Source organism: Mustela nigripes, chromosome 3 (assembly GCF_022355385.1).
Source record: "Mustela nigripes isolate SB6536 chromosome 3, MUSNIG.SB6536, whole genome shotgun sequence".
In the NCBI taxonomy this organism is placed as follows: domain Eukaryota; kingdom Metazoa; phylum Chordata; class Mammalia; order Carnivora; family Mustelidae; genus Mustela; species Mustela nigripes.
In genome coordinates, this window is record NC_081559.1 from 12,955,553 (window position 1) to 12,978,761 (window position 23,209).

Genomic DNA, 23,209 nt, shown 5'->3' on the forward strand with positions numbered 1-23,209 from the left:
TGCTGAGCAGTTTCCAGAGAGCCCAGAGCATCAGCACTACATGGTGGAGTGTAGGGAAAAAGTTGTTGCACATTTTCTGTCTTTTCCAATTAGAGATCTGCAATGACTTTTTGCTGCTGTCATTTTGCTAAGGACACAATGTGGCAGATACACTCCATGCCCTCTGTAGTAAGATCTGTTCACTACTCATGACTACCAGGGGTTTGTTGTGTATTGGTTTGGCAAAGAGAGGTTGTTTCCTCTAGCAAAGCCAACGTAACGGAAAGACTCCGTGCAGGATAATCTGTGAAAAGAACTAGGACGGGAACACAGAAAGACAAGTAAAAACTTAAGAAGATACTCATGTTTATTATCTGATTTACATTTGACAAAGCAAAGGTAGGTGCACAAAGAGCTGTTTGACAAGTCAAGCCCTAGACAGCCAACAAGAGTGTTTCCCTGGCTGCCCCTGAGGGCTCTGAAACACCGGCTCTCTCGGCAGCTACGCTCTGCCCGTAACCCCCAGGTTGTAGACACGGGTGTTGCGCTTGGAGTACAGGCCTGTGGGCCTCTGACATCAAAGGAGTCACTACTACACACTTGCGAGCTCCCCTTCCAGAGGCTGAAAGTCCGTGTAAGCAACCAGCAAGTACTAATTATGCACTAGAGTGGCCAGAAAAGAAGAACAGACTTTGAATACTGTATAAAATATACCTTTTCTAGAGAATAAGCTCTCGTTGTGAGCTGTCTTTTGATTTCCTCCCTTTGCCCAAGTCTGTTCATTCCTGTCAAATCAAGGACATAAAGTATAAAATGTCTTAAAAAATTACTTTAACGATGGTCATGAAGTTTTCCCTAAGACCCATGCCTAAGGCTATATACATAAGATTTGGGATCATCATTAATTCAGGAAAACTTTTCATTCTGAGCTCACAAAGGTATCCCTCCTGTAGAAAGCAGGATACTCAGGAATCCCTGAGGTATAATCACTGAGAACCTTCCTGAAGGAGAAAAAAAAAGATCAGAGTTTCCTATACTGGCATAAAAGTACATACGCAGTTGATACTGAAACACTAAAATATGACAGGACTAAAGTTTAACAGATAAGCTGAGGAGAAACTTCCTATGGGGCTCCAGGTCGTCTACTACACTTTGCACAGCTTTGTTATAACAGAGAGATTCTCAGGCCATACCAAAAATGATTTTAGGTGGAAGCTTTAAAAACAGCAAACCCCAAATTCAAAGATTCATTTCTAGAGACAAGCATGCACCAGTATACAATCATTATGTTTCTGACAGAATAGGAACATCAGTCCAATTTTCGAAAACTTAAGTCTGGGTCTCTTCAATTAGATGTGCTTATTTGGCTGTGAATATGCCCTCAGCCTGCCTCCAGATCACTTTAGCATCAGTTATTTAAAAAAAAAAAAAAAAAAAAAAAAGTGTAGTAATTATATAGAATACTCCAAAATCTACCTTAGTTTACAGCTATTTACGTTAAGATACACAAATCTGATAATTTAACACTTTGTACTACTCTCTGGCCCTATATTTTTCTACTTCCTGATGTTTCTTGGAAACTGGCAACAGGAAGATTACTTTCTTAGAGAATAAATAAAAAGCTTTAAGAATTGGCTAAAGCAAGCATCCCAGAGTCACTTTAGGAAGTAGAGACTCAAATACAATTTAAAAAAAAAATGAACTGGAATATTCTGGAAATTTAAACATCTTTAAACAAGGAATTCTTCTGGTTAGTGCCTACCATAGTCAGGGACACTTAACATTCACTTATGGACCTGCTGGAATCCTTCTGAACGTGGTATGTGGAAGGTGGGCTGACGTCAGCACGACCGACAGAAGGGGAGAGGACACTTTCACTTTCTGTTTTTAAGAAATTTAGGAAAGTTTTACTTAAGCTTCTACAAAGCATGGTAAACTCACTCATTCTTACTACTGTATGCATGTTGGTTCTTCTACCCCTTTGGGCACACAGCTCTACACGTAGGAGCGGCATCCTTGTGGAGGACCCTCTTAAATATGAGAACAGGTGTATCAATGGGACAAAAGGAGCAAGGCTCTTATCAAGAATTCTCCAGAAAGAGGCGCCTGGGTGGCTCAGTGGGTTAAAGCCTCTGCCTTCGGCTCAGGTCATGATCCCAGGGTCCTGGGATCGAGCCCCACATCGGGCTCTCTGCTCTGTGGAGAGCCTGCTTCCTCCTCTCTCTCTGCCTGCCTCTCTACCTACTTGTGATCTCTCTCTGTCAAATAAATAAATAAAATGTTAAAAAAAAAAATTCTCCAGAAAACTGCTTTCTAGTTAAGTCAGAAGAAATGAGCCAAACATTTGCAAATTAAGCTCCAAAAAGATCAGTTTGCCTCCCACTTTCAAAAACAAAATAATTAGCCCACTCCCTCATTTCTTCTCCATCATGCCTTTCATATAATGGTATTTTTTTCTGAACTGTACTGTGCAGAGAAAGCCATGTCGTCTGATGAACAGACTTTGATCGGCAATGCTGTGAAACAGATCTGTTTCTTCCCAGGTCACGGCCTTGTGTCACAATGCTGAATGAGGAAACCTAGAGTTTCACTTTGCCACTTCACAGAATTTGTTTAAAAAAAAAAAAAAAAAAAAAGAGGAATCCCAGAAAAAAAAGCAAAAGCTTTGACTTTCCCATTAAAAAAGTTCATTCTCTAATTCTACAGAGGTCAAGAAAAAGGCTGATGTGCTTCAATTTTACATTAAAAAAACCACAATCTGAAAGCAAGCACCTGGGTTTTACTTTAGCTTATAATAATTTAATATGCCTGAGAATTTTTGTGCAAATACACGTCATCTTCAATGAAAAAATATGCATAGCACTTTGGAAAAAGTTTAGTTGCAACTAACTCTCCCTACAAAAAAACGTACAGACATAAATATACAACATTCCCTAAATCCTATTGATTGCACTTCGGGTTTAACCCCTTCCAGCCTCCAAGGACATAAAGACATGTAATTGTGTTCACACGCCTTGGCCACTGTCTTTATCTAAAAGAAATATTCTGAAAACAAGTATCCTTGGTTCCAAATTAACCATATTTTCCTTCTTAAAGTAAATCCTTCCTACCCCCAATTCATGTTGTTTTTTTTGGAGGTGTTGTATAAAAATACACATTTAAAAATGATCTTTTATTATCACAAATACAAAAGGAATTTGGGTTGTATTTGGGCTCCCAGTGGCTCAGAGGCTTGAAAACAGAAAGCAAAAGGGAGTTTCCACTACTCTGGTTTTATGAAAAAGATAAAATTCCTTGTTTGCTACTGCTGTGTACATACCATTTGATGGATATGTAATTCAAGCAGAACAGGGTAAAACCTAAGAGCCATCTCATTTGTCTCAGTAACAGATGGGGCTTAGCTCAGCAACCCTGCAGTTCAGCTTTTTATAGGCAGTGGTAGAAGCTGCTCCCTTTTTCTTCCCAACTCCTAACCGGGGTTCTTGCTGCTTTTGCTTACTAGAAGTAAATGTGCTAGCAAGTTCAGTGTAACTGGTATATTTTGATATTACTGAATTTATTGTCCAGTCACTTTTTATTCTCAAGATAGGAACACCCAACTGAAGAAGTATACTAAACCCTTCCTCTGTATCTGCCTCCAAACGTTCATGACCCATTCATTTATGCTTTCAGTTAATTAGACCTCATTCATTAGGGCCTCATCCCAATTCTGTTTCCATTCTTCCACTTTCCCCTTTCCACATTCACAACCCGTCTGCAACATTCCTTGTCTCTCCGTCAGACCAGACTACAGGTATCAGTGCAAATCCATCCTTCATGTGTTAATTTGTCTAAGAGGTCAGTTAACTGCTGAACCTCAGTCTTCCTTCAGGATATCCATTTTCGGGGAGGTTGTGCAAACTGGGGTGCCCAAGCTACCCATCATGACTGGAAGACTCTGATTCCTCCTCAGTCCACTCAATAAATTGCTCCCTGAATTTAAATAAACAGCAGAATCCGGTCTTCGAAGACCAATCTCTGCCTCTTGGCTTCTTCCATTTTCCTGTGCATCAGGGGTCTTGATCACTCTGGCAATCCCCAGTCTCTTGAGCCTGTCCACTAAGTTCATCTTCAACTGGCCAACATCAGGGGGGTTCCGGGTAGGTCTCAAACCATACATCTCCTGGAGGACTGTTTCAGCTGGTCGGGAGGCCAAAAAATTTTCGGAGAGATGCACTCGAGGCTCAAAGGGCAAAGGAGAAGGGCAAGGTGAGTGAGATGGTGAATTTGGTGGCGTCGAAGGAATAGCCAGGGCTTTAGGGATAGGCTGGAGGAGGGGGCTCTCTGAAACTGGGCTGTGATACACTTTAGCAGAAATGCCTCGCTCTTGTAGAAGTTTGGCCAAGCTCGTGGTGCTACTGAAGGTTATAGTGGAATCTCGTCGGTTGGTAACAGATTCACCAATGCTGAGTCTATAGGACATAGCAGGAGAATTCACCGCTGTGTTTGATGAACTGCTCCCACTACTTCCACAGGATAATGAAGGGAACCCAGAGCTTTGGGGGAAAAAAAAAGAAAGAAAGCAGGAGAGAGTGTTTAAAAATAAAAAGTCATTTCCAAGTCAGCATTTAAAGTAACTACATTAGTTATCTGTAGTAAATATAGAGCAACAGGCAATCCATCAGTAAGTGTCCTCTGTGGAGAGATCTGAATGAGAATTCCGATGTGTTACTTCAGTGATTTGATTGGTTAATTTTCTGTAATTTGTAACTAAGTCACTAAACTCATTGAAACATACTTCTTTTCATAGGCTATAGAAAGTTTACTCTAAGAAAACTTCTTAAATTATAACTTAAAATATATGTCTTTGGGAATATGAATAAATTTTATGATAGAAATCAAAGAAATGAAAATAATACAGAAAATAGCTGGAAATTTTTATTTTTATATATTCATTCCAAAAAGTGAAATATATCAGAGACAATAATCCAAGAGTAAATAATTGTCCAACTTTTTTTTTTTTTTTTTTTTTTTTAGAAAATATCATCTTTATATTAAACCTAAGATGCTCTTGTAAGGAGAAATTTTTTTAATCTTTCAATTTTATATTATTAAGAACTCATAAAAGTTGAAATTGTTAAAACTTCCATTTTCAAGAATGTTAATTGCAAACAGTTGTAGTATAAGAATATCCATGAAACAAATTTTTCTTAACTTGACAAATGTTTCTTGACTTCGAACATGTGTTTGTAGGAAAATAAAAATAATTAAAAGCTTTGACAACCATTAGAAACTTCCTTATTCTGTGTTTTGTTAGAAAGAAAAAAAACCCTAAGAAACCACGCACTCAAGGAAATGGTGACAGAGCAGAGAAGGAACTTCTTTTGCCAATTTCCCTCCCTTGAGCAAATGTTACCAGTATTTAATAGATAAACTTTCATTTTAACACAGAATACTCAGTATATCAAGATAACAAATTTTTAAATGATTATTAACAAAGTTATTATGAAAACATTAATAAATAAACTTTTAAAAAAATATATTTTATTTATTTATTTGACAGACAGAGATCACAAGTAGGCAGAGAGGCAGGTAGAGAGAGAGGAGGAAGCAGGCTCCCTGCTGAGCAGAGAGCCTGATGCGGCGCTCGATCCCCGGACCCTGGGATCATGACCTGAGCTGAAGGCAGAGGCCCTAACCCACTGAGCCACCAGGCACCCCAATAAATAAACTTTCTGAAGTACCAATTTGTATGAAAGAAACAAAGAACAAGTTTGACTCTGTGGTTAAAGAAATCCAAGTAAGAACGTCCAATGTGATGCAGCCTACAGCTCTACTCCCAGGTTTCCACCCCCATTTCCTACTTAACTGTGGAACAGACTGTCTTTTCCCAAAATGTACACTTCGTATGGTATCAACCTGTATTGAGTCCTCCCAAGAACCAAGTTTACAGAACTTGCAATCTTGTTGAAATAAGAACAATGTAGAAAAACTAAAGATATGCCTGTTCATTACAGACTTTATTGAGATCTTTACTGGATGAAACCCAAATGCTTCCCTAAGTAACTGATTTGCTCTTACATATATTATTCATAAGATTATGAAATCTTATTTCCCTCCACATGGGCAGCAAGAAAGTTAAGACTCGAATATATGGCTCACACTAGCAAGTATCTAAGACTTTATGTTACAATCTGTATACTAACTTTATTCTTTTACCCATTTTATATCCTTACTCTTGATTCCTCTATGCTTCGTTTTTCTTTGCTACGCCTAGTTAACATTATCCCAATGTCACATGTACCTTTGAAAACCACCTTAAATTCTTTTGGGAATTGGTAGGACAGAAATAGCAGCTTTGCCCAGAGGGTTCTGGCCTTTGCCCTCAGTTTCTGGGAGATAATCTATGTTGTGTCTGATACACACGTATTTGTTTAGGATGAAGGCAGGCCATACTAGATCTTGGGGTGAGCCTGGCCACATCCAACAGTTTTAGGGTAGGGGTCAGTCATGCCCAAGAGAACAGCCATGTGATTTAGGGTGGGGGCTTTAGGTCAGTGGACCTGGAGGGGAGCTCAACTATACAGGCAATCAGTCAATCAGTCAATCAATCAATCAATCATGACTATGCTCTGAAACCTCAATAAAAAATCTGGACACTGAGGCTCACCTGAGCTTTCCCAGCTGGCAATACTCTGCATGTACCATCACACATTGGTGCTAAGAAAGTAATGAATCCTAAGAATAAGGAACCCTCCCAGACTCTGACCTATGTCTCTTTTTGACTAATTTTAACTTGTAACCATTTCCTATAATAAACAGCATCCATGAGCATAATGGCTTTCAGTGAGTTCTAGCAAATTATCAAACCAGACAGTGGTTTTGGGAACACCTTGAACTTGCAGAACTTGCAAGTAGTGTCAGAAGTGAGGCCAGTCTGGGAAGTCTGGGTGGCTCAGTCAGCTAAGCGTCTGCATTTGGCTCAGGTCATGATCCTAGGATCCTGGGATCGAGTCCCACATTGGGCTCTTTACTCAGTGGGGAGCCTCCTTCCCCCTCTGCCTGCCGATCCCCCTGCCTATGTGCTCTCTCTTTCTCTCTGACAAATAAATAAATAAAATCTTTAAAAAAACAAAACAAAACAAAACAAAAAACCCCACAAAAAACAAGTGCGGGCAGTCTTGTGTTGAGGACTGTTCCCTCAACTCTTGTGGTTTAGCTTCCTCTGGGTTCAGGTGCAGCTGGGTCATTTGGTACCTCTGCCTTTGGACCAGTCACCTAACCTATCTAGGCCTCCATTTTTCACTTACACAACACATTCTCATTTGCCCTGCCAACTTCAAAGAGTTACAATGATCAAAGGAGAAGATACAGTGCGAAAATATCCTAAAGACAAATGATTGCAGAACTTGAATTAAAATTCTGGGAGTTAAAATGAAAGTAATTTTTGAAATCAATTCACGAACACATATTAAGGAAATAAGTTTTAGGCCTCAAATTGCCCAGACCCCTTACCTGGGGGTAACCTGAGTAATATCAGAGGGATGCAGTATCCTACAGGTGGTGAAGGTGAAGGTCGAGTTTGTGCCTGACAGACACTTGCCTGGGTTTGAGGTTGCAACTGAAGTAGAGATTTTAATGGAATCAAACAAAATTGAAAGACTAGGTTAATGATGTAAAACTTTCATCATTATTTATTAACTAAGCATTAGTCAAGGGTCTTTTGTACAAAAATCACCAAATTTGGAAATGAAATATACATAAATACTGTATTAGTATCAGCTGGCTAGTATATAGCTGAATCCTTCAATACTTTAAAACTGTAATTCAAAAGGATTAAAAATAGGTTAGAAATAAGAGAAAAACATATTCTGAAAAAAATACATTAATCTCCCCTCCCCCCACGCTATCCCCAACAAGATCTAGTCATTCAGTCTTTCTAGCCAAACCCTCTACTTCTAACAGTTCTCAAAGTGTGGTCTGCAGACCCTGTGGGAATCCACAGGTCATAGGTCAAAACCTTCACAGCGATGCTGAGATGTTATCTGCCGTTTTGACTGGGCTGGCATTGCACTGTTAGTGCAGAAGCAATGCTGAGAGAAACTGCTCCCTCCTTAGCACCAATCAAGGCAATGGCACCAAGCTATAGCGAGCTCTGCTAATATCCTGCGCGGCTGCCCACCCACAACAGTTGAAAAAAAAAAAAAAAAGTCAGACTCACATAAGGATGTCCCGGATGAAGGACTTACTAAATCTTGACCCTGCATCATAATATTGTGTGATTAAAGGGGAAGTGAGCATTAAGCACTCCGCTGCATACCAAGATAACAATGGTTATCTAAAGGAAACGCACATGGGCAATGGAGTTGAAATTTTCTCTTCCAACACCAGTTTTACTTGAAAGAACAGCTAACAAACTATGGTTATTCAGACTTGACTGTCTGGCAGAAATTTTGGAAATGAAGGTAGTGAGCCTATCTTTTCAACAAAAATAGCTTACAGGATTTGCTGTCAGTGACAAAATTTCATCTTTCAAGTGGAGTTCTGGAGCACCCCTATCCACCGTTGAGAGCTTTAAAGCTTCCTAATACTAAAAAGATTTATCTGATGAGCTATGTGGTGATATTAATATAATTTTAATATATTATATAATGAAATACATTAAGATTTGGAAGATCTGCATAACTCAGTGAACCAGTATTTTCCAAATGACAAGTGCATGATATTATAAAATCATGCATGGGTAAAAGAGACATTCGGAGTGTAGGACAGACCCACAGATTTTGTAACTAAGTATGAAAAGTTCACTGGTAGGTTTTTGGATTCCACATTGCTATAAAGCTTAAAGAAACTACCACCTACCAAGTTTTGGTGTAATATCAAAGAATTATCCACAAATACCTGAGGAGGCTATTAAAATACTCTGTCCTTTTACAACTACAGATCTGAGTGAGTCTGCATTTCCTTCACACTCTTTAAGTGAAGCAACAAATGACAACAAACTTAATGCAGAAGCTGTACGAAAATCTAGCCATCTTCTTTTAAGCTATAAATCAGTGACTTGCAAAACTATAAAACAAAACCATTCTTCTCAAAGAAAACAGCTATTTTTCATAAAACACATTATTTATGTTAACATGTAATTATTATTTTTAAATCAGTTAATAAATATTTTGGTTCTTCCTCAGTTTTGATTCCCAGTATGGTAAATATCAATAGATACAACCCACAAAGACAAGCTGTCTAGAATTCTCAATGATTTTTAAGGGTATAAAGAGATCCTGGCCCAAAGGGCTTAGGAACCACTGACTGAACTGATCTTTCTCTGACTCAGGCTGGCTAAGAGGTGGGATGAGAAAGGCTGCTGATGCTACAGATCTTTCTTCTCTTTAAAGAATGAGTGCATTCCAGTTAGTTCTCATTAGTTATTAATTAATCAACCATTATTAATTAACTTATAATTAATCATTAATAATTGGTTAATTAAGTAGAAGTGGTCCAGTGGCCCTCCTGGAGGTCAGAATGCAGAATTCCCGGACCACGCCCCACGGAGCACGGTTCTTACCTGTCACTGGACCACCAGCTGAAGTGATGGCTGGAAGGAAGATTCCTGGTACTGGCGTGGATGCTGAAGGTTTCTGTTCCACTTGGAAAGTGATACCTTCCTCTTCATCCTCTTCTAAATCCGAGAGGTGATAGACGGCATCCTTGGGCAACTGCGTAAAACCTTTAGTGATGACTCCTGGTCGTGGGTCAAGAATGGTTCCTAAATTTGGTTGGGCGAGCTGCTGCCAGTGGTGCAAAGTTTGTGACCCTGAATGTGCAAGACCAAAACCAAAAAACAAACAACAACAACAACAAAACCTTATAAGGCACGTTTTAAATTTCCCACAAATATTCAATCTCGAAACAGAGGCTAAAATCGTATGTGCCAAAAAGTAAGGATAATAATAAAATGACTTATTTAGTCTTAATATTTCAGTAAAATTTATATGAAGTTCTCCGTGACAAGATGCTGAAGGTATGGATAATAATCTTTCTGTTTCAAAAAAAAGCAGGGGTGAAAGAGCCAAGACAACAGCCTTAGTGGGAACTAGGATGCTGAAGCAGTGAGGAGAAGGAAGACAGGTCCCCTGGAGGTGGGGTTGGATTGTCCCAGGTGACAAAAATCAATACTTCCTTGGCTTGAAACCTGTGCTTATGAACTTCGAAGTCAAAAGCCAGGCTTCGAGATTGAAAGACACCTGAATTTCAGTGTTTTTTTTTTTTTTTTGTATTCTTCCCCACCCTGCCCATGACTCTCCTCTCCCCAGGCTCTCCAGGGACAGTACGGAAGTGAAGGAGATGCTAAAAGGATATATCCCCGTGGTTCCTGTCTGAGAAACCTGGCGAAAGGCCAAGCACCTGCACCCACACCGTCCAATTATGTCACTACACACATTTCACCCTGCAGTGGGCAGCTCTGACAAGTATCTGCCCTGATCATTAGTGAGTGAAACTAACTTACAGAACCCTTGAGTCTGAAGGGTCTTCAGCGATTACCTACTCAAATTCGTCTAAGGCAGATTCCTTTATGATCATAACAGAATCATTTGAAGGTAATCAGGGTTCCTTAAAACAAATTTATTTTGAATTCAAGTTCTGTCTTAGAAGGGAAAAGGAACTGAAAGGAAATGATCAAAACTGGCCAAAAAACCAAAACAAAACACCAAACCAACCAAGACCTACATGTCTTGAAGTAAATGACACTTCTGGGTAAAGAACTCTTTTTTGAAAAGGAAGGTAGAGATGAAGTCTTACATCTATATTATTTTTATTTATTTATCATATCCCATTTCTTTTACCATGAAAACTGTATCAATGATGTATCTCAGGTAAGGACAGGAAAGGATGCTCCTCCTTCCTCACATTTATGTTAAAAAAACACTGATGGCTGATGACTTGGAGAAAGCAGATCTCTTCATTCTTTTTCCACAAAGTACCCTAATGGACTTAAACCACACAAATGAGGTTTAGGGGTAATAAAGGTATCTCCTGCACATAGTCTTCTTATAATTACAAGTTCAATTCCAGGAAAGGGAAAGGCTAATAAGCAACGTGGCTTAAGAATGGCCCTTACTGGGGCGCCTGGGTGGCTCAGTGGGTTAAGCCTCTGCCTTCGGCTCAGGTCCTGATCTCAGGGTCTTGGGATCCAGTCCCACATCGGGCTCTCTGCTCTGCGGGGAGCCTGCTTCCCCCTCTCCCTCTGCCTGCCTCTCTGCCTACTTGTGATGTCTCTCTCTCTCTCTCTCTGTCAAATAAATTAAAAAGAAGAAGAAAAAAAAAAGAATGGCCCCTACTGATTTATTACCTTCAAGGGGCTTGACAATTTGTAGTTTTTCAGGCATAAAACCTCGAAGGCAACTGGCACTGCTGAGGTCTGTGATCTCCGACTGGTCAGTGCAGAGAGAGGCAAGGCTCTCCGTGGGGGTACCACAGCCACTAGCCGCTTCTTTCTGGTCTGCCAGAACCTGGATCTTCCGCTCCCATTCCTCAGCAAAGAACTGCTTCTCGCTTAAGTAGTTCTGTCGCCGCAGACTAAGGCGATGCAGTGCTGTAGCCAAATCAGTATCTCCAGATGGTCCTGGTTGACCCACCTTCTGTATGTTCCTATGGGAAAATCATTCACTGACTAGATCTGTAAGGGTGATAAGCACAACCTAGACATCTCTTTTCTAAAATGGTGAATGTTCAAGAGACTGATCTTAAAGCCATAGTGTTTTTTTCTTGGAGCTTAAGAATACAGAAATAATAACAAACCAAAATCACTAACACGATACATAATTTTTTACAAATCATTTCAAGCAACTTCTGACAAGCAAATATATACTTACTTTATGTTTACTAAGTTTTCTATTTCATTTAATTTTTATATTGAAGTATAATTAACACACAATGTTACATTAGTTTCAGGTGTATAATGTACTGATCTGAGAATTGTAAACATTCCTCAGTGATCACCATGATAAGTATAGCCACTTAATTTATGAAACTACAGCTATGACTATCTATAAATTTAGTTTAGGCAGCCGGAAAAGTAAACTATATATTGCAGTGAATCTACAATACCACTGATTCTAAGAGGTACTATTACTTTATTTTATGTACTACTAAGAGAGAAAAAAATTCTACCCAGTAAACTATGATATGCCATCCTCTATGAATATTGCAGAACATTAAAAAAAAAAAAAACCTAAGATTTGTAAATACTACACTTTCATAGTTCTGTGAACACATTTGCTCACTTTTTAATATTTTTGAAATTAGAGGTTTCTTACAATTGATATCAAAAGAAAAAGTACCAAGCCAAGCTGCAGGAGCTCCTGGCTACTAGACATGAATTCAAAAAGAACTGTTCGCTGATCTCCTAAGGTAATTGTGTACAATGACACAGTATTGACATTGACACTTAAAGCTACTGTAGGTACAAACTGAAAGACAAAAAGAAAAATCCAGGGTGATGGGTCATTTTCTCTGTTTCTTCTTTTTTTTTTTGCAACACAAGCTATTTTTATTTTTGAACCAAACAAATTGCACCCATGGACCAAACCTGTAGTTTACAGAAGTGTGACCAATACCCTTCTGTGAAGTGATAATGGGCAAGCTACAAAATGACTTCCCTCAAACTATACATTGAAAAGATATAGTACCTATACTACAAGGTGACTGTTGCCAGGATTAACTAATATTTAGCTCCTAGTCTACAATTAAGTGTTCACTAATGCTAAGAACTCTACCCCATGTACTACTGATAACAGCTAGTACTTCATATGTATTTGGTATGTTCTAGGATCAATTTCTGCATTAGGGAAGATTTCTCTCAGATGCCAAACATCTACCTTTCAAAAGTCTTCTGCTGACTTTCCAGTGATCCTGTTTAACTCTAGTTACATGTACGTAATTCAGTAAGACGAATTAATGAAAACTGGGAAAAAATCTAAGCTTAAACAAAGAGGAAGTTAAGAGCGACCTAGTTTTCCTCAATCGTTACTCAAGCTTTTGATTTACCCTAAAGGCACCAAAACACTTGAGATAATGAGAATGGGTCATCAGTGTCATCTGATGCTATGCGTGACTGCCAATGACCTAAAGATTCAAACAAATCTGACTCAGAACATGAAGATTTAGACTCACACTATGCCACACTAAAGAAAAAAGTAGTAAAGAATTTTATAGTTCAATGCAAGTTCCATATTGAATGTACTTAATTAAATGCAGCCTTTTCACTCTAAAAACTTTTATGAAGTCAATGACCTGTCCTACAAATAATGCCATAGGACATCATTACTGAATGAAAAACGGACAGTTCTAGAACCTCCTTAGAATAGCACAGAACAATGCTGGAATGTAAGTATGTGAATCTGGTATGTCAATGCTATAAAAATTACAGAATCACTGCCATGATCTATGTTTCTTACTCTGAAACCTCTTCTGAGTTGCTCCCCTGATTCAGGAGGGTTTTTTCCTCTGTTTGTTGTAAACCGGACTCAAAAGGCTTTGCTGTCATGATGACACTTGAACGGTTGGAGCCTGGAATGGGGAGCAGAGCTGGAAATGGGACGGAGCGGCCCCGGGTGTCATTGGCAACCTTGACAGTGTCAAATACCCGTTTCTGTTGGGCTCTGTCAAAAGAGAAGCGTTCATTATTGCCACTGCCCGTCACTGGGGTGCTTTAGAAGAGACCTGTATATGCAACTCATTAAAAATGAAGCCACCTTGACTAGCCTCTAAACTTTAGGAGAAATTATTAGAAAGTAAACTTCAGGACAAGAGAGTGCTCTTACAGATGTGAGCATTATGAAAGAAACCTTGAATACTAAGCAGATTCACAACCGAATCTCAAAATACCTATCACTTAGGACTGTGGCTTCTTTTTAATTGCATCCCAATGCTTGGGGAATAATGCATGTAATCTGCACTTACTTTTGTTTAAAGAGAGAAGATTCCTCATCCAGACTCAACTTTTTACGCATGGTCCCTTCAATCTCAGCTGCCAAAGATTCCTAAGAAAAAGAGTTTGAGATTCCTATAATGATTATGTAAGAAGCCTGTTAGGAGAAATGAATTCTCCTTAAATTAATTATTAGAGACTCCAGAATCCAATACATCTGGTGTTAGAATAAAAGAAAACACAAGAAAATAGTCACAGGCCAAAATGCAAGGAAAAAAGAGATATTTTGGATATTACTTTTTACAAGAGTAACTTTTAACAAGAACCAACTTCTTTTTCATGATGTATTTTTAGGAGAACAGTGGAAAAAACCAACATGATAAATAGAAAATATTACATAGGGAGACACAAAAAAACAAAAGGTCTGAAAAGCTATAAACCAAAATGCCAATAATGATTCTTTGGAACTTAGGATTTGATGGTACTTCATAACTTCTTTTTGCTTCTTTTAATTTCTAACTTTCCTAGCTTTAAAATGTAGAAAAAACATCCAAGGAAAAATAAGCAAGTTCCCCCTTTCCCTGGTCAGAGATGAGGATTCAGCTAGTATGGGTGCCATGCTCAGTGAAGCTGAGCTGACAAGGGCTAGAACTGGAGACACTGGTGTGAACTCGTGCTTTTAAATATACAGAGATAGAAGAACATAAATATGGATGGAGACATAGATATTGATGTGTTTGAGTGGGTATATATGTATGAATGCACATATATTTCCTAGCTCTATCTGCTGAGCGGGCCTAGACCTAATAACACTCTAGTGGCAATGGATACATAGGACCAGATCTTGAATTCTAAGTATCATTTCTCATTAAAACTAACCAGACCTCCCTGGAGAAATGGCTGATTCCAGGACTGGTACAAGAAAAGATACGATAAGTTTTAAAGGATATCCCTGGCCACATGGGAACAATTTGCTCCATATCTGGAATAATTTGAATAACAAGTATCAAAATAAAAAAACAGTAATAACAGATTATAATCTACTAACTAAAATAGGAATCCAAGAGTCCACATGGACATAACTAAATGAACAAATGAATAAATAAATGAGGCAGAAATGGGGGCCTTGGTAGCTCAGTCGGTTGAGCGTCTGACTCTTGATTTTGGCTCAGGCCATGATCTCAGGGTTGTGAGATCAAGCCCTGTGTCAGGCTCCATGATGGATGGTAGAGTCTGCTTAAGCTTTTCTCTATGCAACCCCCAACACCAACAAATAAATAAATAAATAAATAAATAAATAAATAAATAAATGACACAGAAAGGCTCTGACAAAAGAATGTCGATTAAGGGCGCCTGGGTGGCTCAGTGGGTTAAGCCGCTGCCTTCGGCTCAGGTCATGATCTCAGAGTCCTGGGATCGAGTCCCACATAGGGCTCTCTGCTCAGCGGAGAGCCTGCTTCCCTCTCTCTCTGCCTGCCTCTCCATCTACTTGTGATTTCTCTCTGTCAAATAAATAAAATCTTAAAAAAAAAAAAAAAAAAAGAATGTCGATTAATGTCAAAAGAATGATGGAATTGGAAAATCACCATTTGGCAATCATCATAGTAATAACTGAGTTAGATATAAACCATGACTGAGTGTTAAAACTAGTGGATAAATGTTTGCTGAGAAAAACAGGATATTTAAATAGTCTCAAAGTATAGTATCTTCCCATAAAAGAGTAACTTTGACCACCTGGCTAGAGTAGCATCTGTCAATTTTCATCATTGTAAAGTTAATTAGTAAAATTAATTTAATTAACTATCAATTAGCATTGATTAATTTTAGAGTGGGAAAAGTTGGCAGATGCTAACATTGTCCTAGTGATCAAAATTAATTAACATCATCAGTAATGGGATAAACAGACAATGTGAGCCTCCTATTACAGTGTACTGAGAAGAACATGGCAGTATTTCTGCCAAAATACAATGCTTGAATCTAATCATGAGGAAACATCAGATAAACTCAAACTGAGGACATTCTATAAAGGTCACGAAAGGCAAGCAAAGACAGAACAAGTGTTCCCAGTTGAAACAACTAAATGCAACATATCCTTCAAAGGACATTGTTGGGACCACTGGCAAAATTTAAATGGGCTCCATGGAGGAGATGATAGTATCAGTGACAATTTCCTGACTTTGACAGTTGTATGGTTATGTAAGAGAGTGTCCTAATTCTTAGTAAATACACACTGAAGAATTAGGAGTTAATAGGGTCTATCTGTAACTTATGTGAAATGGCCCAGAAAAAAAAAATAAGAGAATGATATGGCAAATGTAGTAAAATGTTAAAAACTGAGGAACCTAGGTAAAGGATATATAAGAGGATATATTTTTGTACTATTGTTGCAGTATCAGTCTAAGTTTAAAATTATTTCAAAATAAAAAGCTAAAAAACAAAAATCCTGCTCCTATATCTTTCAAAAAACCTACTATATAGTTTGTCTTTTAGAAAATTTTACAGTATTGCTTATAAGTATTTATGAACTAGATTGTTAAAATAATTCTTTGAACAGATTTTGGCATAAACTCACAAGTTTTCATTAATTTCTTTTTTTTGTTTAGATTTTATTTATTTATTTGACAGAGAGAGATCACAAGTAGGCATAGAGGCAGGCAGAGAGAGAGAGGAGGAAGCAGGCTCCCTGCTGAGCAGAGAGCCCGATGCGGGACTCGATTTCAGGACCCTGAGATCATGACCTAAGCCAAAGGCAGCGGCTTAACCCACTGAGCTACCCAGGTGCCCTCATTAATTTCTTTAATTCAAAAAATACTATATAGTGATGAATTAAATAAACATGAATCCTGCTCTGATGGTGCTTACACTCTAACTGGAGTTAAATATACTAAGAAACTCAAGATCTGTGGAAAGAGGTTTTAGATGTTCAGAGTTCTATTTGAATCAGTGGGCCTAGGGTAAGGATGACCCAAGTTTAAGTAGCTCTTTGGTACACAGACCTAAACCTAGTTGCCTTAGGGTATATCTTATACATTACAATAAACTGGATGGTCTGTTAGAAGAAAGGTTGCAATAAATAAGAGTATTAAGGTAGATGTAAATATGTAAATCAAGGCCTAAATCAATAAATGAATTCCAGAAACAAAGATAAACCATGTTATTTCTTCTCAAGATACTTTATAACACCAGAAACCACATCACTCTCAGAACAATCTAAACTTAAGCAAGCTTCCTTAAGCAAGGAACATATACCCCAGAAAACTCACCCCAGAAAAAGCTCCATATGACTGTGAGAAGTAGAGATGAGCAGCAGGGCCGGATCTACTTCGAAGTTCCTTTATTTCCTCTTGGGATTCATGTAACATTCCCAGACACTCCATGTTCCTGTCCTGTAACTCGTGCAGCTGAAAAAAAGGATGGTAATTGGTGTACTTCATTATATTCTCAACATGACAATGGGGAAAATAAACCCCACTGGGATTAATTTTATCCAGAGGGCTAGATAACTTCATGAATATAATTTCAACAGAAATTATATTTCTGTTGAAAAGCCCTAAAACAAACTAAGCAGTTTGTGTACACACACACACACACACACACACACAAGCTTACAGAGGAATAATAGCTATGGGTCAAGTTAGGTTTAGCATAATGTTAGATGTGCATATTTTTATATGTCGCTCTGAAATGACACTCCGAAATGACAAGATCTAGTCATCCCAAACAAGTAGTTTCTCCTCCCTTGTTTCAGAATCTTCTTTATATAGCTAGGTACATGAGCATGGTAAAAGAGTATATAACTTTCAGAATTTTACATATATTTTTAAAGATTTTATTTTATTTATTTATTTGAGAGAGAGAGAGAGAATGAGAGAGAGCACAAGCAGTGGGGAGGGGCAGAGGGAAAGAGAGAAGCAGACTCTCCACCGAGTAGGGATCCCAATGTGGGGCTGGATCTCAGGACCCTGGGATCATGACCAGAGCCAAAAGCAGACACTCAGGTGACTGAGCCACCCAGCTGCCCTTTTCAGAGTACATTTTAACTTCAAAAATTTCTTCGAGTGTGGTATGTGGACTGGATCATGCAGATTCTAGACCTTTACTATGAAACTACTCTATTGGAAGCTTTTGGCGGCTGTGCCTGGGAATCTCATTTATAACTAATTTTGCCAGGTGATTCTTAGTGTATCCAAGGGAACCATCAAATTATATCTAATACACAGAATTTTTATATAGATAAAAAGTAAAAGAGTTTTGGTGTTTCTCCTGACATATCTGCAAAAACACTCATCATAAGAAATTATTTAAAAAACTGTTGGATTAAGGTAGATTAGTAAAAGGGTCACATATGCCTAAAGAATCTTACAAAAGACAAGATTTTCTCTATTAATCAGGAAAGATGTCGTTATTAATTTTAGGGACAGAACCTTTAAACTGCTTTACTTCTTAGATCTCAAAATTTAATCTTATTCTTTCATTGTTATTTAAAATCTGGTAATCACCTTTAATCATTCTTGGTCATTAAGATGAAAGAAACTATCCCCCCCAGCCCCCCACCCCCAAATTGCACAAAACAAAGGAAGAGCTGCTTACCTCCATTGTCAGCTGTCTTTGGGCATCTTTGGAAGCTTGTAGGTGAAGTCTCAGTTCCTCCTTCTCAATCACATGCTAATAACATATTAAAAGAGAAAAATGAGCCTTCCCATATAACATATGGGCTACTCTACCTTTTTTAAAGACATCTTAAGAGTAAATCTCAGCGGTAAGGTCTAGAGGCCTATAAAAAGCTAACCTTTCAAAATCCAAATAAAAGCAATAAATGGGCAGAATATAAAATCTTAATTAAGATGTTCAGAGGTCAATAAGCATGAGTCACTAATTCATATCATAGTTTTCTAAGGAAAATATAACCCCACTTGAGAGAGAGAAATAGTAACTTAGAAGAAGTTATTCATACATTTCGTGATGAGAAAGCCTACACCAGCAGTCGGACTACAGCACTGTAAAGGGGTAGGGAGCACACTGACTTTGCTTAATGTATCTAGCACTTAGCAGAGGGCACGGTATGAGGCCAGTGCCGAACAAACATCTGTTGAATGAATGAATGAACGTACTTCTTTAACTTTGTGTTGAAGATCCACAATTTGAGACAAGAGAGAGGAGATCTCTTCCTGGTACCGAATGAGTTCATCACTCTTCCCAGATAATTCTTCAGTCATTCTGGACATCTGAGCATTTGTCTCACCTCGGCAACAAAAGAGAAATGCAAAAATCAATATAAATGGAGGGTAAGGGTTGGCAAACGATGTCCTGTAGGCGAAATCCTATTTTGTAAAAAGCACTGGAGTATATTACAAATAGACTTGTAACATAAATTTAAGAAATAAACCCAGATAATTGAGTAGAAGAAGATAAAGGGTCTTCTGAAACAGGCGAGTGCGGAGGGCCGGATGGGCGACGATGAAGCTAAGAGAGAGGACGTGTAAAAGCAAGCAAGTTCCCGGTTTGGGTCGCAGTCTTTGTCGGAAGGCTGAAAACACGTGGGTTCTATACGTTTTGAAGTACCACGACATCACCTCATATGTGTATCTGAGAACTCTTCAGGGACATCAATAATTTCCCACAAGCAACAAAAATTAAACTTAACAAATAGAACAAGGAACATTTCCAAACGAATCAGTCACAATCTGTTAAAGCTATGGAGATGCTTCTGTACAAGACAGACTTTCCAGGATTGCTCTCAAACCAAGCAAAGCCTCGGAAGCAATCCCTGGAGCCTAGCATACATGCACGTAAAATAGAACCTTTAGAATTCCACGGAAGCAGGAAATTTTGCTTGTAAAAACTCGGACATCAAACGCAAGTGGCAAAACTATTTCTCAGTGTTATAGAAAACTATTTAAAAATTGACAGAAGGTCTCTAACATTTCAAAGGAGGCAGGAAACTGGTACCTAAGCTGGTGGGCAAGTCATTTCCTCTTTGGTTTTTTAGAGCAAAAAGGTTGCATGATGGAGCTCTGATGGAGAAGATTCAATTGACATTTTTCTGGTTCTCTAACACTGTCATTCTAAGCTATCCCATTCTGACGCCCACGGCCCAGATGAACAGGCGTGATGTTTCATATCTTCTCTTTCAACATAAAAGGTAATATATTTATAGAGAAATTAGGTATCGTTCTCTAGTAAAGCCTTTTTCTAGCTGATTTATTTTTACAAATTATTTTTAATCAACAATATCAAACCAAAATACATTGTTATAAACATATAGCTGGCACTTAAATACTCATTAAATGTCAAGTTTTATGCCATCATTTAAACCCTGGCTCTGCCACTTACCAGTTTTCTAACTTTGGCAAACCATAGTCTTTGTATCGTCTATAGGACTATTTCCTCATTGATGAAATAAAAGCTTCAGTTCCTTTCACTCTAATGTGCTATAACTGATAGAAATCTAGGTCCTTCTTTAATGATGACGGCAATTTGAAATAAAGATATTTCTTAAAAGTACATACGATGTTTTGTTTAGAGTTGTGGGCTCAATGTGATATTCCAAGATTTTCAGTAACTTTTAAAAAATTATTTCTTGAGATGCCTCTACTGAAACCAATGATTTAATTTCTGAGTTGGTGAGATACCACCAAAGAACTGCCCCAAAACTATGAAATAAAATGTGTTAATACATACGAAGTTCTTTAACACAGTCATTGACAAGCTGTTGTTCCTTCTCTTCATAGGTAATAGTTTCTGTCTTTATGTGACAAGCCTTCAAGAAAAAAAAAAAAAAATCAGTCTGGATAATATCTTCCAATGACTTTAGAGTATTAACTTTAAAAACCTTTAATTCTCATTTGAATGAAAGACAAAATCCAAAAAGCTTTATCTAAAATAAAGTTATGGGACAGGATATGACAAATACCTTCCCCTTATTCCTCTCAGGGCCTTTGCACATGACTACTCATTCCCCCCTGGTGCTCCCCTTTTCCATACTTTTCAGGCTCACTAATCCCTAGCCTCCATGAAAAAGTCACTTACTTATTAAGTAGGACTTTGATTTTCCCCCCGTTATACAAGTTCAGGAAACCCTGTAATTTTCCAACCTAGTTCTTATCACAGTTGTAATTATTTAGTTATTTTGTGTAAACTCCATAAGACATATATACCATGCTGTAGCTTTCTCTATTTCATCTATCAGCTTACTATTATCTACTCGTCAATGAATGGGATCTAAGTATCAATGAAAGGCAAATACACACGCTTTGGCTGTCACCCCCTAATTGGAATATCAATAGCAAATCCTTAGTTCTGCCATATTTTACCTCAGCACTACATGGACCTAAATCTAAAGGTAAAGGAAAGTGGGAATTAGTGGGAAAGTGGGTACGTACCTTGGATCGAAGAGCCATATTCTCCTCTTCCAGTTCCTTGAGTTTTTCTTGCAGCATGTCCAACTGCAGCAAACCTTGGGATAAGCTGAAGGACTCATTGAACCGGAGGGGTGTAGAACAGCTGGAATCGGTTTCACTCTCTTCAGAAGCAATAGAGACAATTCGAAGTAATTCATCTTTCTTGGACAGCTCATGTTGCAGTTGATTAACCTGCACATCAAAGGGTTTGATCTATAAGATGTTTCCATGTAACTCTGCTTTTATTTCATGGAGCAACTGTTTCTTACCACAAAATAAAATCCATAAAATCAGTTGCTAGATTTTACTGACTAAAGTGTTAAAAAGAGAATAACAAACTTCAGATACTTTCTAAGATACAATGTTAGAGCATTAACTCAACCAATATAGCTTCTTCTGTGCTAGATGAGAAGCCAATTTTTATATTCAATATAATAAGAATGTAGGAAGAAAATTTCACATAAGATGATACATTGACACTTAAAAACAAAACAAAACTAAAAACCCTTCAAAGGTCACAATAGACCCTTCCTTCAAAGTCTCATTTATGCTTTTAAGTATAACTCTGCATCATGACTTCCTAACTTTAGTTTTAGAAAATAAATATTTTCAACTTAAAGGTTCAAATGTTATTAAATATAATGCATTTATAAAATATAAATGAAACCAGAAAATAACAAATTACAGGAAATTTTAAATGTAACCCTCCAAGTTAATAATAAATCAGTTCTCACGAAAGAATATTTATTACATGAAATAAATTTCTTCACCTTTTCCTTTTGTTTGGATTTTTGAATAAAGATACCTCATTTGGGTATCTATTATTCAGGGTTATTTTAAAAAATAAATTTAAGGTAAGATCACACAGAAAGTCTACATAAAGGGAGGAGGAAACAGTATTAGAATCTAAGCAGGGTGCCTCATGTTTGGTAGGTACTGAACATAGGCTTTTACCTTGACTAAGGTCGAGTCCCACGAGCTCACCTCTGCACAGTAACACTTCATTTCTCTACTGGTTAGTTCAATGGCCGCCAACAAAGACAAGGTGCAGTGGTGTTATTTACCTACCTACTGTTACCACTTCAGGGGCACCCAGAAAACTAAATTTCTTCATTGCCCAAGAAGTAATTATTTCATGCTACAAATACTTGATCAAAGACTTACTTGATCAAAGGCTTGTCCCAGCTGCTCCTCCAGAGCTTCATTCTGCTCAGACAAGACATGGTTCCGTTTTAAGAGAGCTTGTCCAATTCGAGCAGCTAGCTCCAGATCACGATCTCTCTATTAGAACACCAAACACATCTTTTGAGTACAAACAAAATTAAGTGGTAGTTTAGAAATTCTTCAGTTTCCCTAAACTCAAAAACAATGTCCTGGAAAGCATCAAGATTTATTTTAATGCCCAGATATCACAAATAAGGGCCCGACACACTGGAGGTGTTTAATATATGTTGGTCAAATGGGCAGCCACCAGAGTTATAAATGCAAGAATGTATTTGTTTTCAAGTGAGATTTATTCATCACCCGATTAGAATCAAACAACCTAGTCTTTAAACTTATGACTTGGGGAAATTAAAAAATCAATAGGGTCTTTAAAAAATGAAGACAGGGCCTGGCACACAGTGAAAGCCCAACAGATATTTACTGAATGCATTTGCCTATTATGCACAGTAAGGACATAGTATGTGTGATGACAACAGTTCCAATGAGGGCAAAGTCTCTATGTATTCAGAGCTAGAGGCTTAAAGGAAAGCGTAACTAAGAACCCTACTGCCAATTGCTGCAAAAATGATAATGTAAGATAAAAGAGGGGTGGACAGAGTAGAAGTTCTGAGGCTACAGGTTCTGCTAAAGCATGAAGAAAGGAGTTTCAAGAAGTCGACGGTAATGATGCAGGGAGGCCTACAGAAAAGCCAAGCCA

General features: G+C 38.0%; 1 protein-coding gene across 4 annotated transcripts in view; it reads right to left on the reverse strand.

The window, feature by feature from the left end:
* Positions 1-328: 328 nt before the first annotated feature.
* The window catches only part of TRAK2 (trafficking kinesin protein 2), a 68,253-nt gene continuing 45,372 nt past the window's right edge, over positions 329-23,209 (reverse strand). For 3 of the 4 annotated variants that reach the window (XM_059393204.1, XM_059393206.1, XM_059393205.1), the window contains 12 exons: positions 22,453-22,569; positions 21,271-21,480; positions 20,570-20,648; positions 19,000-19,130; positions 18,479-18,553; positions 17,152-17,289; positions 13,921-14,000; positions 13,416-13,619; positions 11,309-11,607; positions 9,524-9,772; positions 7,474-7,579; positions 329-4,514 (listed from right to left, as the gene is read on the reverse strand). In XM_059393204.1, coding sequence (XP_059249187.1) covers positions 3,836-4,514; positions 7,474-7,579; positions 9,524-9,772; positions 11,309-11,607; positions 13,416-13,619; positions 13,921-14,000; positions 17,152-17,289; positions 18,479-18,553; positions 19,000-19,130; positions 20,570-20,648; positions 21,271-21,480; positions 22,453-22,569 — 2,367 coding nt within the window. In that variant the 3' untranslated portion in view covers positions 329-3,835. The remainder of the gene's footprint in view (positions 4,515-7,473; positions 7,580-9,523; positions 9,773-11,308; positions 11,608-13,415; positions 13,620-13,920; positions 14,001-17,151; positions 17,290-18,478; positions 18,554-18,999; positions 19,131-20,569; positions 20,649-21,270; positions 21,481-22,452; positions 22,570-23,209) is intronic. The other variant, XM_059393207.1, reaches the window with a different exon arrangement.